This window comes from Protopterus annectens, chromosome 9.part0 (genome assembly GCF_019279795.1).
Source record: "Protopterus annectens isolate FY-2018-M chromosome 9.part0, PAN1.0, whole genome shotgun sequence".
In the NCBI taxonomy this organism is placed as follows: Eukaryota; Metazoa; Chordata; order Ceratodontiformes; family Protopteridae; genus Protopterus; species Protopterus annectens.
The window spans coordinates 1774440671-1774455899 of record NC_056743.1 but is presented as its reverse complement, the minus strand read 5'-3'; the positions used below and the strand labels follow the sequence as shown (position 1 = coordinate 1774455899).

General features: G+C 42.8%; 1 protein-coding gene across 2 annotated transcripts in view; it reads left to right on the top strand.

Moving 5' to 3' along the window:
* The window catches only part of ECSIT (ECSIT signaling integrator), a 354144-nt gene extending 340951 nt beyond the window's left edge, over positions 1-13193 (top strand). For both annotated transcript variants that reach the window (XM_044084634.1, XM_044084633.1), the window contains exon 8: positions 12603-13193. In XM_044084634.1, the coding sequence (XP_043940569.1) occupies positions 12603-12820 (218 nt within the window). In that variant the 3' untranslated portion in view covers positions 12821-13193. The remainder of the gene's footprint in view (positions 1-12602) is intronic.
* The last annotated feature ends 2036 nt before the right edge of the window (positions 13194-15229 follow it).

Genomic DNA, 15229 nt, shown 5'->3' with positions numbered 1-15229 from the left:
TTTGTGAAGTTTCGTATGTGGTGTTGGTGAGGAGTGGTGGGGGATTGCTCTGTGGATGAAAGCTGGCAAGTGGTCACTAATGGAGTCTGGTAAGGTGCCACTATGGGAGATTTTATTTGGGTGAGAGACTAGGATCCAGTCGAGTATAGAGCCTGGGAGGTTGTTTTTATTGGGTCTGGTAATGGTATTTGTAAGTTGACTGAAATTAAATAGGTTGATTGGGATGGTGGTATTATTGTTATTAATTTTGTTTCAGTCAATGTTTATATCTCCTAGGATGCATGTCTCAAGCTTAATATTGGTTGAGGTCCATAGTAGAATGTCTTTGAGTGTAGAAGTATTATTTCTGGGGGGATGTAGAGGGCTATAAAGAAAATGCTTTTATAGTTATTTATTTTGAGTATTCCTATGACTATTTTGGCATTGTTGAATTGAGGAATAGGGTTTTGGTAGTGAGTGAGGGAGAGTAAGCTAGAGTAGATTAAGGCTACTCCTCCCCCTTTCCTATTTAGGCGGTCATATCTGAGAGCTTGAAATCCAGGGGGAAGGACTTCTGAGTCGGAAATATTGGGTTTTAGCCATGTCTCTGAGACAGCTATGTCAGGAAGGGTATGGTATAGCCAGGCATGGAAGTGGGCTGTTTTGGTTTTTAGGTTCTGGGCATTGATGGTTGGGAGTTTGAGAAATTCAGGGATGGTAATATTGATAGCAGTAAGGGGAATTGGAATGTTGCTGGTAGTAGGGCTTGGGTTGGGGTTTATGTCACCTGCTAAGCATAGGCAGTTAAAAGGGAATGGGAGCAGGGGGTTAGGTTTATTCTTTGAGTTTTGTGGGATGTGTAATATAGCTTTAGGTATTTGACGTTTTATTGGGGAGGGAAAAAGTTTTAGCTTGATATAGTGAAGTGGGTTTAGTTGACGTAGAGAGGAGGATATGGTGTGAAAGTAGGATCTGGGGGTGAGGATGGGAGTTGATGGAGATGGTGGGGGATAGGAAAGAAGGGGGTAGTTTGTGAGAGGAATAAGAGGTAGCATGGTATAGAGGAATTAGATGTAGTATGGTGAGAGAGAGAGGGATCTGAGACAGTGGAGGAAACATGGTGTGATTTTAGATGCACGTGAATGGTTGGAAGGTATGTGTGGAGGAGGAAGTAGGATTATGGGGGGCTATGAGATGGTAACAGGGTGGAGTATAGTAATGACTATGGGACCTTATGGGTTGGAATGGGGGAGGGGTGATTGAGTATTGGACGAGGTGAAAGGGAGGGATAATGTTGAGAATGTTAATAGATTGGTTGATTGCAAGGGGAGGGGACATGAGGCTACAATAAGTGTATGAGTAGCGGGGGCAGGGTAGGGGAGCGGAGTGAGCCTGCAGGGTGAACGGAGCGGGAAACACCACCACGGATGCTTTTCTGGCTGGGAGGCAATCTGTCAGAGACAGGTTGGAGACGTGATCTGACACCATATCTGGTGTAACTATGAAAGGGGCATTATGGGTAGGTCTTAGCTGAGAGTTTTTGGCTAGCGTGAGCTTGGAAATGGCCGTATCGGTTCCGAGGACGGAACCAAAGTCCTAACAGTAAGGAATGAATAAAGATTTACAACATCAGACTGATTGATTTCAATAATTGGTTTAGTTTTTGATGTCATTCCAAGGCGATCCAGTTCCTGTCTGCCTGGGAAGCCATGGTTGGCAAACCTCGCTGCTTTGTCAGAGACAGTTTGCATCTGGCACCCCTAGACTTTAGGCTGCAGGCAAAGGCTCTTGCCTCCCCATAGTGCTTTTTTAGGCGACGTCTCGAAAACACCATTACAGATGTAAAATTAATCATCAGAACAAAATAAGGTTCATGCTGTTAAATGCTAGGAGCTTAAAACAAAAACTGCACTCCCTGGAAGCACTTCTATCTCTAGAAGATGTAGATGTCTGTGCAATCACAGAAACCTGGTTTAAGGCCTCAGAGTACCCCAGCCGTGCAAGGGTACAATGCCTTCCCCACCTTTAGACTGCAAAAGGAATGTGTGAAAACCAAAGGAGGGGGTGTTTCAATCTATATTAGAGATAAATTCACCTCCCATCTAGTTAGACTGGACGACTCCATGGAGTTACTCCAGGTCCAGGTTATGGTGGTTAAGAACCCCATTCAGGTCCTAGCCAGTTATAGATTCCCCTCCATGAGTCATGCCACCCAGGACGTTTACTTAGCCAAACTGAAGATAATTTAAATTTTACCAAACACACTGGTTATGTGGGATTTCAATTATCCAGGCATCATGGGAAACAAACTCTAGCCCAAACTCGCTAACACAAGTTCCTTGACGTTATGAATTCAAATGCCTTGGAGCAAATTATCCATACCCTGAGAAGAGGAACAAACATTCCAAATTTGGTCCTCACCAACATGTCAAACAAGTGCACTGGTGCAACTGTTGGACCTTCATTTAGTTAAAATTGACCACAAATCAGTCAACTTCAAACTGACACTAACACCATTACTCACAAAGGGTGAAATCAGAATAAAAAACTTCACCAAGGCAAACGATACCCTCCTAGGTGAAGGTATAAATGCATTCCAAGCCCCACCCAAAGCTGAAAGTGGTAACTGCGCTGAAGATTACACTAAAGCCCTGTACACTCACTTCAATAAGTGTATAAACTCGGCTGTACAGATCAAAGCCAGAGACCCAAGTAGAACCAAGCTGCCATGGTGGACTTCCAGCATCAACAAACTCTACAATAAATGCAAAAAGTTGTTGTCCAAAAAAAGGACTCAGCAATGGAAAAGCACCCTCCTCAGCCTTAACAGGCAAATAAGACAACTTGTCAAATTGTCCAAGAGCTGCTTTGAGAGAAACCTAACAAGTACTGCCAAGGATAACCACAAGGCCTTTTACAGCTATGTACGTAACCTAAAGGGTAGGACCCAAGCATGTGCAGAACTGCCGGCCAACGGTATCACACACAGACCCCAAAGAGATAGTGAACCTGCTAGCTGATAGGTTTGGTGAAAATTTCAGTCCCTTATCCCCTTCCTAACTTGCAACAACCCCCCCCCCCCCATCTTACATATCTGAAGAGCAGGTCCTCAAAGCCATGTCCAAGGCAAAGAACATGGCCTCTATGAGACTAGATGACATTCCAGGCTCTTTTCTAAGCAGGCTAAAACATGGACTAGCATCACCACTAAGTACTCTTTTCAGTCATAGCCTACCACAGGGCTTGTTCCTGCAGAATGGAGAACAGCTACAGTTACTCCCCTCCACAAAGGTGGCCTAGCAATAGACCTGGAGAATTACAGAGCCATACACCTGATCAGCCTCATCTGTAAGGTCATGGAACATATCATTATGAACCTCTTAAATGAAGACATAGGTGATCTCCAAACCTGGACCCTACCCAATTCAGCTTCGTGAAGGGCAGATCCCGCCTGTTAAATCTGGTGGATTTCTTTGAAAGTGTGACCAAGACGATTGATGAGGGCAAATCTGTGCATACAGCATACCTCAACTTGGCAAAAGCTTTTGACACAATCTTGACATTCAGGCATTACCGATAAACTTAGCAAACTGAATGTAAACCCAGTCATTGTAAGATGGGTTGCCAACTGGCTCACAAAAGTACAGTTGTGTACACTTACCATAAATGTAGATGTTCGAGTGTATTCACTGTCGCAGTCATCACTTTTGGGTTATCTGCTTGCAGTAGCCCTGCAGTTGGCCTGATTAACAGAGTCTTGGGTCCTGCGTCAGTTGCTGTCCCTTCTTCCATGACATCAGGTCGTCAGGGTTGTAAAACATGCAGCCGACGCCATTACACCAGTTTTTCTTGCCCCAGATGTCAGGTGCCCCCTTAATGGGAAGCAATTAAATCTATAAATGTACAAGGTTATACCTCCAACAAAAAAGCAAATACACCAAAAAGCTTTTGAAGATAGCAAAGGAAAGTAGAGGAATATCCAAAAAAAAAAAAAGGGGGGGGGGCTGGAGGGAGGGTAACCAGGACTGCAACAGTGAATACACTCGAACATCTACATTTATGGTAAGTGTACACAACTGTACTATGTTCGTGTTTCACTGTTGCAGTCATCACTTGTGGGTAGATTCCCAAAGCTAGGTATGGGAGGAGGAATTTAAATAGAATTAGGACCAGCTAAAAGGCCCTGCAAGACTGCAGTGGCAAAGCCAGCTCTGGATTTAGAGAAAATTGGCAGATGGTAATGCTTGGTGAAAGTATGTACAGAACTCCAGGTAGCAGCTTCTAGGATGTCCCTGGTAGGGACGCCTCTGAGAAAGGCTGTAGAGGTAGATGCAGCACTGGTAGAGTGGGATCTGATCCCCTGTGGGATAGGTTTTCCATGGTGTTTGTAGCAGAAATGAATGCAATGGCCTATCCATTTGGAAATGGTTTGCTTTGAAATAGCCTTCCCTCTGCCCCTGCAGCAAATGCTACCAGCAGTTGATCAGATTTCCTTTGAGGTTTAGTTCTGTCCAAGTAGAATCTAAGTTGTCTGTGCACGTCTAAGGAGGGCAGAATCCGTTCCCCTTGTGTTCTGTGGATTAGGAAAGAAGGCTGGCAAATGTATGGACTGATTAAGGGCCACACTGGATACCACCTTGGGCATGAAGGAGGGATTGGTCCTGAGGGACACCCTGTCCGCATGAAAGATGATGAAAGGCTCCACTGCCATGAGGGCCTGTAATTCAGATACCCTTCTTGCTGAAGTGATTGCTAAAAAGAAGGCCATTTTCCAAGAAAGGAATTTTAAGTCTGCAGTGGTAGCTGGCTCAAAAGGAGAAAGGGTGAGCTTTTCCAATACAAAGTTGAGGTCCCAGGCTGGAGTTGGAGCTCTCCTGGGAGGTCGTAGATTTTTGACCCCTCTGAGGAACTGCTTAAGCAATGGATGAGAGAAGAGGGGTGGTTCTGTGTTATTATGAGCTGAGATGGCTGAGGCATGAATTTTGATGGAGGAGAAAGACAGACCCTTATGAAACATCTGTTGAGTATTGTAAAATCTGAGGTGAATTGGGCACTGTTGTGCTCATCCCTTGAGCTTGGTTCCAGGCACAGAATCTTTTCCATTTTTCAGCGTAAGACTTTCTGGTACTAGGCCTCCTTGCTTCTAAAATGATATCCATCACTGGTTTACTGATGGATGGTAAAGGAAAAATTATGTAATTAGCCAGGCTGCTAGATCCAGTGTTTGAAGCTGAGGGTGCAGAATTTGGTTCTCCTGCTGAGACAATAGAGTAGGAGTCTGAGGCAGGTGCCATGGGGCCCACAGTGACACACTGCACAAGAGGGGGTACCACTGTTGGCGTGGCCAGTCTGGTGCAATCAAAATCGTCCTTGGTTTGTCTGGTTTGGTCTTTAGTAGTACTTTGGAGAGGCAGAGGAGGAAAGGCATAAACTGATAGGTTTTTCCAGCTGAAGGACAGAGCATCCGCTTTCCAAGCTTGTTTGTGGGGAGTCCTTGTGCAGAATTTGTCTAACTGATGGTTTTGGGGGGAGGCAAACAGGTCTGTATCTGGGCTCCCCCATTTGCTTGTCAACATGTTGAAAATCTTTAGTTCCAGTTTCCACTCGTGGGTCGATGAGGTTTCTGCTTAGTCTGCCAGAGTATCTAGTTTTCCTGGCAGGAATTGAGCTGGTAAGTGTACTTGATAGCTCAGGGCTGTGTTCCACAATGCCATGGCTAGTCTGCAGAGGGAGTAAGAATGTGTACCCCCCTGCTTGTTTATATACCACATAACAGTGGTGTTGTCTGTCTTTATCATTAATTGTCCTGGAAGAATGTGGTCCTTGAAGGCTGTCAGAGCATTCTGTACAGCTAAGATTTCTTTTTGATTGATATGCAGGTGCATTTGACTTGGGTTCCATTTGCCCTGGATGCACTTCCCTGCCAGGTGGGCCCCCCATGCATAGTCTGATGCGTCTGTTGTTAAGGTTTGGGTGGCAGGGGGTAGTGTGTATGGTAGTCCCCTGTTTTGGTGGCAGGCCTCTGCCCACCGAAGGAACTCTAGGCGTAGGCAAGGTATAATAGGAATCATTGCTTCTAGATCCTGTGAATGTTGACACCATAAGCTTTTGAGGTACCATTGCAGTTTCCTCATATGCAGCTTTGCATATGGAATTAGAAAAATGCAGGAGGCCATGAACCCCAAGGCTTGCAGTATTTGCCTTGCAGATAACTCGTTTTTTGTGGCCACTTGTTTGAAGTAGGTTGTCAAATGAATCCATTTCTCTGGCGTGAGGAAAGCCATCTGGGAAGTTGTATTCAAGCTTGCTCCCAGGAATATAATTTGTTGACAGTGTACCTGGTGTGATTTATTTTCATTTATGGTGTACCCCAGATAAGTCAGTACCTTGTGAACAAAGGCCAAATGAGTCAAAAGCATGTCCTGGCTTTCTGCCTGAATTAGACAATTGTCCAGATATGAGTATATTTGAATATTTCTTTGCCTGCAGAATGCAATGACTGGAGCTAGGCTCTTTGTGAATAGCCTGGGCACAGTAGATAAGCCAAAGGGCAATGCAGAGAACTGATAGTGCATGTAGCCTGCTTTGAAGCGTAGGTATCTTCTGCAAGACTCCCTGATAAGGATGTGCAGGTATGCTTCTTTTAAATCTAGTGTTGCCAACCATACATCTTTGCCTAGCATAGGAAGCAGCTGGCGAAGAGTCAGCATCTTGAATTTTGGAATCACCAGAGAGGTATTTAGAGTAGAAAGGTCCAGGATAGGATGCCATGTATTGCCTTTTCTGGATACCAGAAAAGTCTCGAATAGAACCCTTGTCCCTTTTCCTCTTCTGGTACCAACTGAATATCCCCCATGCTTAAGAGAGAGTGTACTTGATTTTGGGCCTCTGCCCACTGATTTGGGGGTAGATCTGACCACCCGCTTGGTGTTGGTAAGGTGTGGAAGTAAAATCTATATCCTTGGGACACTATATTTTTTTTTTACTGATACATCTTTTTTTTCAAAACAAGTTTATTGTTTTAACATATAAGAGAAATATCATAACAATTTTATACAAATAATTAAAAATAGGTATTATTATAATATTCAACAAAACAACTAAAGTATTTACAAAGACATCCACTAAAATCAGATCAATTAATTAAACTAAAATACTGTGCTATTGAAATTAGAATTTTTTTAACAAATTTTGTAAATTATCCCATACAATAAAATGTGATGTTTTTCTAGTTGTTCTCATTCTAATTGTGCTTATTTCCATATGACACATTAGGGACACTATATTTAAAACCCATTTATCCTGGGTAATGAGTTCCCAGTTTCTGGCCTGCAGACCAATCTTTCCGCCTAAAGGAGCATTCAGTTGGGAAGTGCTTGGAAGTTTTAGAAGCAAGTCATTGAGACGGTTTTCCATAGGGAGGAGTCTTACTACTCCCTGATTTGGGTGCGGAAACCCCCCACTGCTTAGTGTTTTGTGTCCCCATGGGACTGAAACCTGGGGTTTCTGCTGTCTGGGTTTGGCTTGAGAAGACCTTGAAGAGGCTGGAAAGGACCAATTCTTAGAGAGCCAGTGCCTACTAAATCTTGGAGGCTGAACTTGTAAGAAATATTTAACAGCTTGCATAGATTTAGCTTTGTCTTCCATCTTTTTAAGAACTTCCTCAGCCTTGTTGCCAAACAGGCAGTCCTGATTTGAGGGAGCATCCAACAATTTAGCTTTAACATGATCAGGTAAAGATTGCTCCTCAAGATAAGCATGCCTTCTGGGCACAGAACCAGTAACAGCAGCCCTGCAAGAAGCCGCTAAAGAATCAAATCCACATTGCAGAGTATGTTTTCCAACCTGTTCAGCAGAATGCATTAATTACTGTAATTCTTTATTTTCTGCACAGTCAGGAATCAACATCATTTTCTGTTTAAGCAGTCCAATAACATGTTGTTGATAATTTAACATATGAAACTGGCAGTTTAAAGCCCCAATGGCCAAGGTTGCAGAAGTGTAAACCTTCTTACCCCATCTATCCAGCGCCCTGGAGTCTCTTTCAGAAGGGGTAGGATATTTAGCAGTAGAAGCCTTAATGCCCTTGGCTCCCTGTGAAATAGTCTTTGGATCCGCATTAGGATTTTTAAAAAGGAACTTATGTGAATCCGGAACCCTGTAATATCTGTCAGGTTTTCTGGGAGCAGGAGGCAAGGAATCAGGGGCCAGACTAGATTCCGAAAAGGCATCCTCAACAATGTCTAGTACAGGAGGAATAGATAAAGGCCTATGCTGAGGCAGGTGTAAGAAATCCCTAAGCCTCTTTTTTGAATCAGAAAAATCCTGGCTTTCCCAGTGGAAATGCTTCCTTAGAGTATATAAGGTTTCACCAAAAGAAAAATCCTCTGGAGGGGAAGTAGAGGGAATAGAGTCCTCTGCATCAGAATCCTCATAAGTAGATAAGGGCAAATCCAGATCATCAGAAGAATCAGAAAAATCAAAAACCTGGTCAGAATATTCATAAACAACTTCAGTCCTAGGTCTCTTAGAAGGGGGGAGGCTGGCTTCCCCTGATTAAAGTTATAAGATCTTCAGCCATTCTTATTTGTTTTTTAGGCATAGAGGCCTGAGCATGCGGCCTGGATGTTGGTTTTATAGGCATGGTTCGAGATTTAGGCCTTAAAGAAGAAGGAGACGTTGGTTTAATATGCAAGTCAGTAGGCCTGATTACACCCTCAGAAGCCAGTGCCTGCACAGCGGCTCCGGACCCATCCAAGGTAGAGACATACGCAGGTTCCATAGTTGAAGCATCTCGCGGCATACCGGACTCCGAATGGGTCTCAGTAGAGGCCTGCGAATCAGAAGTAACTGGTATCAGGGGCGGCGAAAGCGCCTCACTGAGTACTGGCGACTGGCTTAGGAGAAGCATCGTCGGCAGTTTTGGTCCTCGGCGGCCTGTCTCTGTCTTTATCCTTACGTTTTTTTGGAATCCTGGTAGTCTGATGGCTAACCGATGACATTTCTGGATAATTAAACCGAGAACTGAAATATTTAGAGGCGAAAATATACCGATGACGGATAGTGCGCTGATTAAATAAAGCACAAAACCGACAGCACGGTACGTCGTGGTCAGGGCCTAGGCAAGGAATACAGTACGAATGAAAATCTTTGAGGTATTTGCTTTCCACAAGTAATGCAATTATTAGCTTTTACTGACATCGATAAGGAGCAAGAAAAAGTTTCCCCAGTGGGGTACTTGGCTTTAGTTGAAGACTTCGGTTCTGAAACGCGAAAATGAAAATTTCAGGAGTCGGCCAACCGGCACATGCAAACTGCTTCTGCTTCAGGCACCGCACGGCAAGAAAGACTGATGTAATGGCACCGGCTGCATGTTTTACACCCCTGATGACCTGACGTCATGGAAGGAGGGACAGCAACCAACACAGGACCCAAGACTTTGTTAATCAGGCCGACTAAGGGCTACTGCAAGCAGATAACCCAAAAGTGATAACTGCAACAATGAAAACACAAAGAACATCAGGACACACGCTATCAAAGTGGATGACTCCACACTAAGCAGCAGACTTGTTACCAGCAGGGTGCCCCTACTGTTCAGTATCTACTTCTCAGAAGTTCAGGTCAAAACTAAAGGGTTGTGGCTGATCAAGTTTGCAGATGGCTGCAAACTAGGTGCAATCATTGAATCCCCAAATGATGTCAGTATACTCCAGGATGATCTCACACAGACCAACAACTGGTGTATTAGTCATGGTGTCAAACTGAATGCAAAGAAATGCATCATCATTCCATTCAGCACAAACAGTGTCCCTTCACACTGTCAAATCAATAACAATACCCTTAGTACCCATGAAGTGGTAAGGGACCTGGAATCACAAATTAACTGCCACCTTCACTTTGACCACCACATGTCTACCATTGCAAGGATAGCTTTCCACGTAGCTCACTTGATTAGTAAAGGCATTGCCTCGAGAGAGAAAGAAGTTGTAACCCCCCTATACTCGGCACATATCCGGCCCATAATTGACTATAATGCCCCATTTGGTATGTACCGTACTAAACATCTACAGCAATTGGAGAGACCCACAGGTTTCTAACAAAGAAAATCAAGGGCCTCCAGCATCAGTCTTACATAGACTGACTAAAATCCCTGTCACTATACTCCGCATCATATAGACTTCTTAGGGGAGACTTATGCCTGGCCTACAGAGCTACACAAGACTCAAACCTAATGAACTTGCTGCATATCCATAAATCAAATGGGTCTAGGGCTACCCTTTCCAGGGACTTGAATATGGCCTCTGACTTAAATAGGACATGCTGGAGGGATAGATTTATCTCCCAGCAACTGTCATGTCTTTGGAACAGGCTACCAGTTCATGTGAAACAGACCACCTCTATGACACTGTTCAAGAGGAACCTGGATGAATGGATGGGGCACCATAAATTCTTTATCAGGAATACTGCCCACAACCCTCCTGGACATGAGCAGTCATCACTAAATACAGTCCTGGGTATTGACTAGTACCTCTAAGGTATTGGGTTGAAACGGCTAGGCTTAAATGACCTCCGGGTCGATAGCCTGGGAATTTCCTATGCTCCTTTGGCCAATAAATTTAAATAGCTGAAGGGGAGTGATTTCACATAATGATAATTTTGTGCTTACAATAGTCAATGAAAAGGAGAGGGAAGGAATATGTGGTCAAATTAACATAAGGTGCAGGCAACCAAAAAGAGAGTTGAGTTTAAATACACGACAGTACCAGGGTGTGAGGGTGGAGGAAAATTAAATTTCTGTGTGACTCAGAAGAGAGAGAGCTGTGGTCTGTTTCATAGTTTAAATGTGCAATTAAAATCAGAATGCAAGTAAAAAAACAGTGTAAAGAAAATAAACCACAATATTCAAAATAGAAGGCGGCAGTGAACCAATACAAAATACAAGAAAGCAAAAACTAACTTTTCCCTCACAGCAGTCTGTGGTAGAATCTGAACGAGCTTTTCTTGTAAAGCCTTGAAATCTTTTGTTTTGTTATGTTATACTCCCTAAACGGAAGGTTTAGTAGCTCCTCCCCCAGTTCACAGGTAATTAAACTTAATTGACATGTTCTAATTTCTGTGTCTCGGAAGAGGCACAGCTGTGTTTTCTTTCCTAGTTTAAATATGCAATTAAAAGCAGAATACAAGTAAAACACAGTGTAAAAAAAACCACAGTATACAAAATGGAAGAAGGCAGTGATGCAATACAAAATACAAAAAATCAAAAACTAACTTTTCCCTCCCAGCAATTTGTGGCAGTGTGTGTGTGTGGGTGTGTGTGTGTGTGTGTGTATATGTGTTTTACACCTATACATACATATAAGCATAGATAAATATTAGGATATCTTTTCTTTTTGAGTCTAGTGGGTTTTTTTTCAGTATTGGTTCTGCAGAGTTGCTGTTATGTTGCTTATTATTTGGTCTTTATCCTTGTTCATTTAACTTTTAAAACTATGCCCTTATTTATTTAAGTTTTAAACTCTCTCTTGGTCTTTTCAACTGTATCTTTAATGCAGGTTACAAGCTGAAGGCAGATAAACTGCCTGTTAGATTAGACATTGCCGGGTAGAGGGATCCTTTTAGCTGTAAAAATGACTGGTCTCGTAAAGAAGGGGGAATGGTCTCCAAACTAAGTGCAACTATAGTAGGGAGTATGTTATTTGACTAGGTCTTCCTTCTTATTTACCAGATTGGAAAATGGGCAGCTATGCAGGCCAGTCTGTGTATGTACTTGTAAAATCTGTTTTCTCATTTTCCAGTTAACAGTGCTGCAGCTACTTGTGGCAGGCCTTTCTAGAAGCTGTCCAGGCTGCTCTCAGTCCTTGATCATAGGTTACAGTGCCTTCCTCTGATCACTTTGTAATACTACAGCTGCTGTTGTCCTCAGGCCACACACACACACGCACACACTGTTTGATTCCCAAATGCCCTCTTTGGTAAGGACTTTTTCTTTTCGGAAACATGGCTTTAGAGGCTGCTATTAGGAGCCATTAAGTTTTCTTACAGGGAAGTGACACCCCGACCCCATGTAAACAATGGGAAAAGAGGTAGATGATTGATGGATGGATCAGCTTTCCATGGACATGGTGGTGGAGTACTGCACTTCCAGAAGGAAGCACTCTTCTCATACATTTTGTTCTTTCCCAGACAGTAGGAGTGCAAGGCAGTTCCACCTCCACCATAGCACAGCACACTGCAGTTTAAGTCTGAGCTGTCAAAGAGGAGTTAAAAAGAAAATAGTTTTACAGTATGCGATTTTTCATGCACATCTTGTCTTTGTGGTTAGCACCAGTCTGTTTCAGTGTCATTGCTGCATACAGAACACAGCAATTAATAGACCGCCAATGCATGACATATTTATGAATAGAGTATTTTTGGGGGAGTGTTGGAGGACTAACCCTGAGCGGATATTTGAAATGTACACCCACCCTGCATATTAGGTCTTTGCACTCTGAATAGTACTTAAAATTATTGTTCAGATTAGACACTGGTAATTAACAGTGCTAATTTTTAATAATATGCATTAGAAGCAAACAGTCAGTGTTTTTATTTTGGTCCTTCTTAACTAATTTTTTTTTTCTACCTAGTGGAGGAAGGTCCTGTCTTTGCCTTGTGTATGGCTGGTGATGGAGATCAAGCTACTTTGGCAAAGTGGATCTCAGGTTTACAATGGACTAACCCAGTTCTGGGACGAACACCAGTCATTTTCCGCCTCAGCTCTGGTCTACATGAGCTCCAGACTGTAACTGAATCTGACCACAACAATGTTGATGAAGTCTTGCTTAACCAGAAAATGAAGCAGTAATTCAGACTTTACAAAGACCACAGTAAACATCTACTTTACATTTTAATCAACTTAGAGTTGGTCCTGCAAGTTTACAGGTCCTGTCTTACTGTACTGAGAATTTTGATGCAGTTAAGAGAGAAAAGAAAAGAGCTTCTGCTTTAATTTGGCTTCAGAAGTTTCAAGATTGTCATGAAAGACTGAACCTCTGGGACATAATTAATCTATCTTGGAGCAAGGAGGAGGATTCACTCTGTCCGAGTGCAGCTACTGGAACTTCATTGTGATGTTATTTGGTGTTTATTTTTTCATTAGATCCATAAATACAAATTCACTGACTGTGATGAATATTATATGCACATGCACACAAAATATAGTTCTGGTTAAAAATGTTTGTTTTTAGTATTAATGTTTTAATGGTAAAAAAAAACTTGGTATAGCCTGTTTTTATCCAGTCTTGAATGACACCGTGTGACTTACGTAGTTGGTGAATGCTTTGTATATTTCCTTTGTGCATTTAGCCTTAGTGAATTTATGCTTGTCTTTAGGTTTGCATTTGTCTTTAAATACATAAATATAAATGTAAGACCACCAGTGGTCTACAGGGTCCACTTGCATGTTGCTTTTAGCTCTGTGCAGCTGTCTCCCCCTTTCTTACCTTCAGTACTGGTCGGTCTTCCCTTCTTTTTAGAGTTAGACATCACCATCACCTTTTCTCATTGAAGTAGTATTAATTGATACTGATCTTAAGTCTTCCATATTCTTGTTGTCGCCTTTGTAGCAACTTTCCTCTGACCTTTCTCTTCAGCACTCCCATGATGTACAGTGCATTTATATGTTACCTACCCTTTCTATCCAAAGTACATATTCCCAGCAATATGAGCCGTTACTTTTGCTCCACGTCACCTCCATTCCCTTCACCATTTTGGAAACACTGCATACTGTCAGCCAATTTGATGCTCCTTATTATGACATGCAGAAATGGTAAACAACATTCCAGGTGAGACATTAGTGATTTCCTGGAGTAAAAGGATAATGTGCATCTCTAGAGTCTAGCTGCTTGGTGCTTCAGCACAGTAGTTTAAATTTTTCAGTGCATAGTTCAGTCTAGGGCAGTTATAACACCTAGTAGATTTTCTTACTTTGTTTACCTTGTGAACACTTTGCATAGCATGGAAGGTATTCATTAACACTCCCATCACAGAATATTCCCTCCAGATATCTCATTGCCCTTTAGCTGCTACCCATCTCTGCACCTTGCATGCTACAGTCAAGTCACACTGTAGGCCAAGTCCACATCATTAACCACTGTTCCAGTCTTGGTCATTGTCATCACCCACATCATCATTAATCCCTTGTTTCTCATTTTACATGGGTTTGGGTTGTCATGTCAACTGTCCACACTTTTCTCAATTCAGAATCAAGTCTTCTTCCTTCTTCAACAGTCATGCTTGACTGTTGCAGGTCTTCTCTCACCCGGTCCAATCATCTTCTCTTGCCTTCTTCCTGTCTTTGCCCAATCTACTCTGTCAGATCATCTTTTGCTTTCCTGCCTTGTAATGTTACCCTTGAAGTTTGCTGCAAATCCTCCTACTTTGACTTCCACCGTAATTTCCTCATTTCTTCTTTCCAACAGTCTACGTCTTGCTACCCATCTCAGGCATATTTCATTTCCATCACCCAAAGCTTCCTCGCTGCTCTGCCTTCACGGTTGAGGCTTATGTGTTGTACAGGAAAGCTAGTCGTGCCACCGGTGTTGTATACCTTACTTTTCAGCTTCTTTGGCATACTTCTGTCACACACATTGTACCATTTGGCTGTAGCGTCACTGATTCTAGGTTTGAATTTCTCATTCAGTCTTCCCTTCTCCTCAACCACACCTCCCAGATCTTTGAACCTGTTAACCAGTTCCCTTTCGTGTTAGTTTGTGGCTTCTTCTGATTCCTCCCATTTGTTGCCGTAACTACCATCTTCACTTACTCATTTTCATCCCATATGCCTTCAGTTTTGCATTTAGTCCCCTATCATTTGCTGCATTTTGTGCTCAGAGTCTGCTTGTAGTGGCACATTATCTGCATACAGCAGCCCTGTCACTTGTCACTGTGTCCCCTTAACCCTGTTTGCCTGATGCAGTCTATCATCTCTGAGAACAGCAGTAGGCTAAGATCTGAACCCTGGATGTTCTTTTTCTGTCAATGGGAACCCCTCTGTGAGTTCAGACATTGTTTGCAGTTGTCTTTGGGTCCATGTACATAGGCTACAATAATTCTGTCATTGTTTCTAGGACTTTGAACTATAAGACTGCTCAAATCTGCTTTCTTAGGACCTTGTCAAACATGTCCTCTCAGTATAGGAATGCCCATTTGGACTTTATCCTCATCTGTAGCTTATTCTCCACTATATGTCTGACTACAGACATTGGGTTGGTTG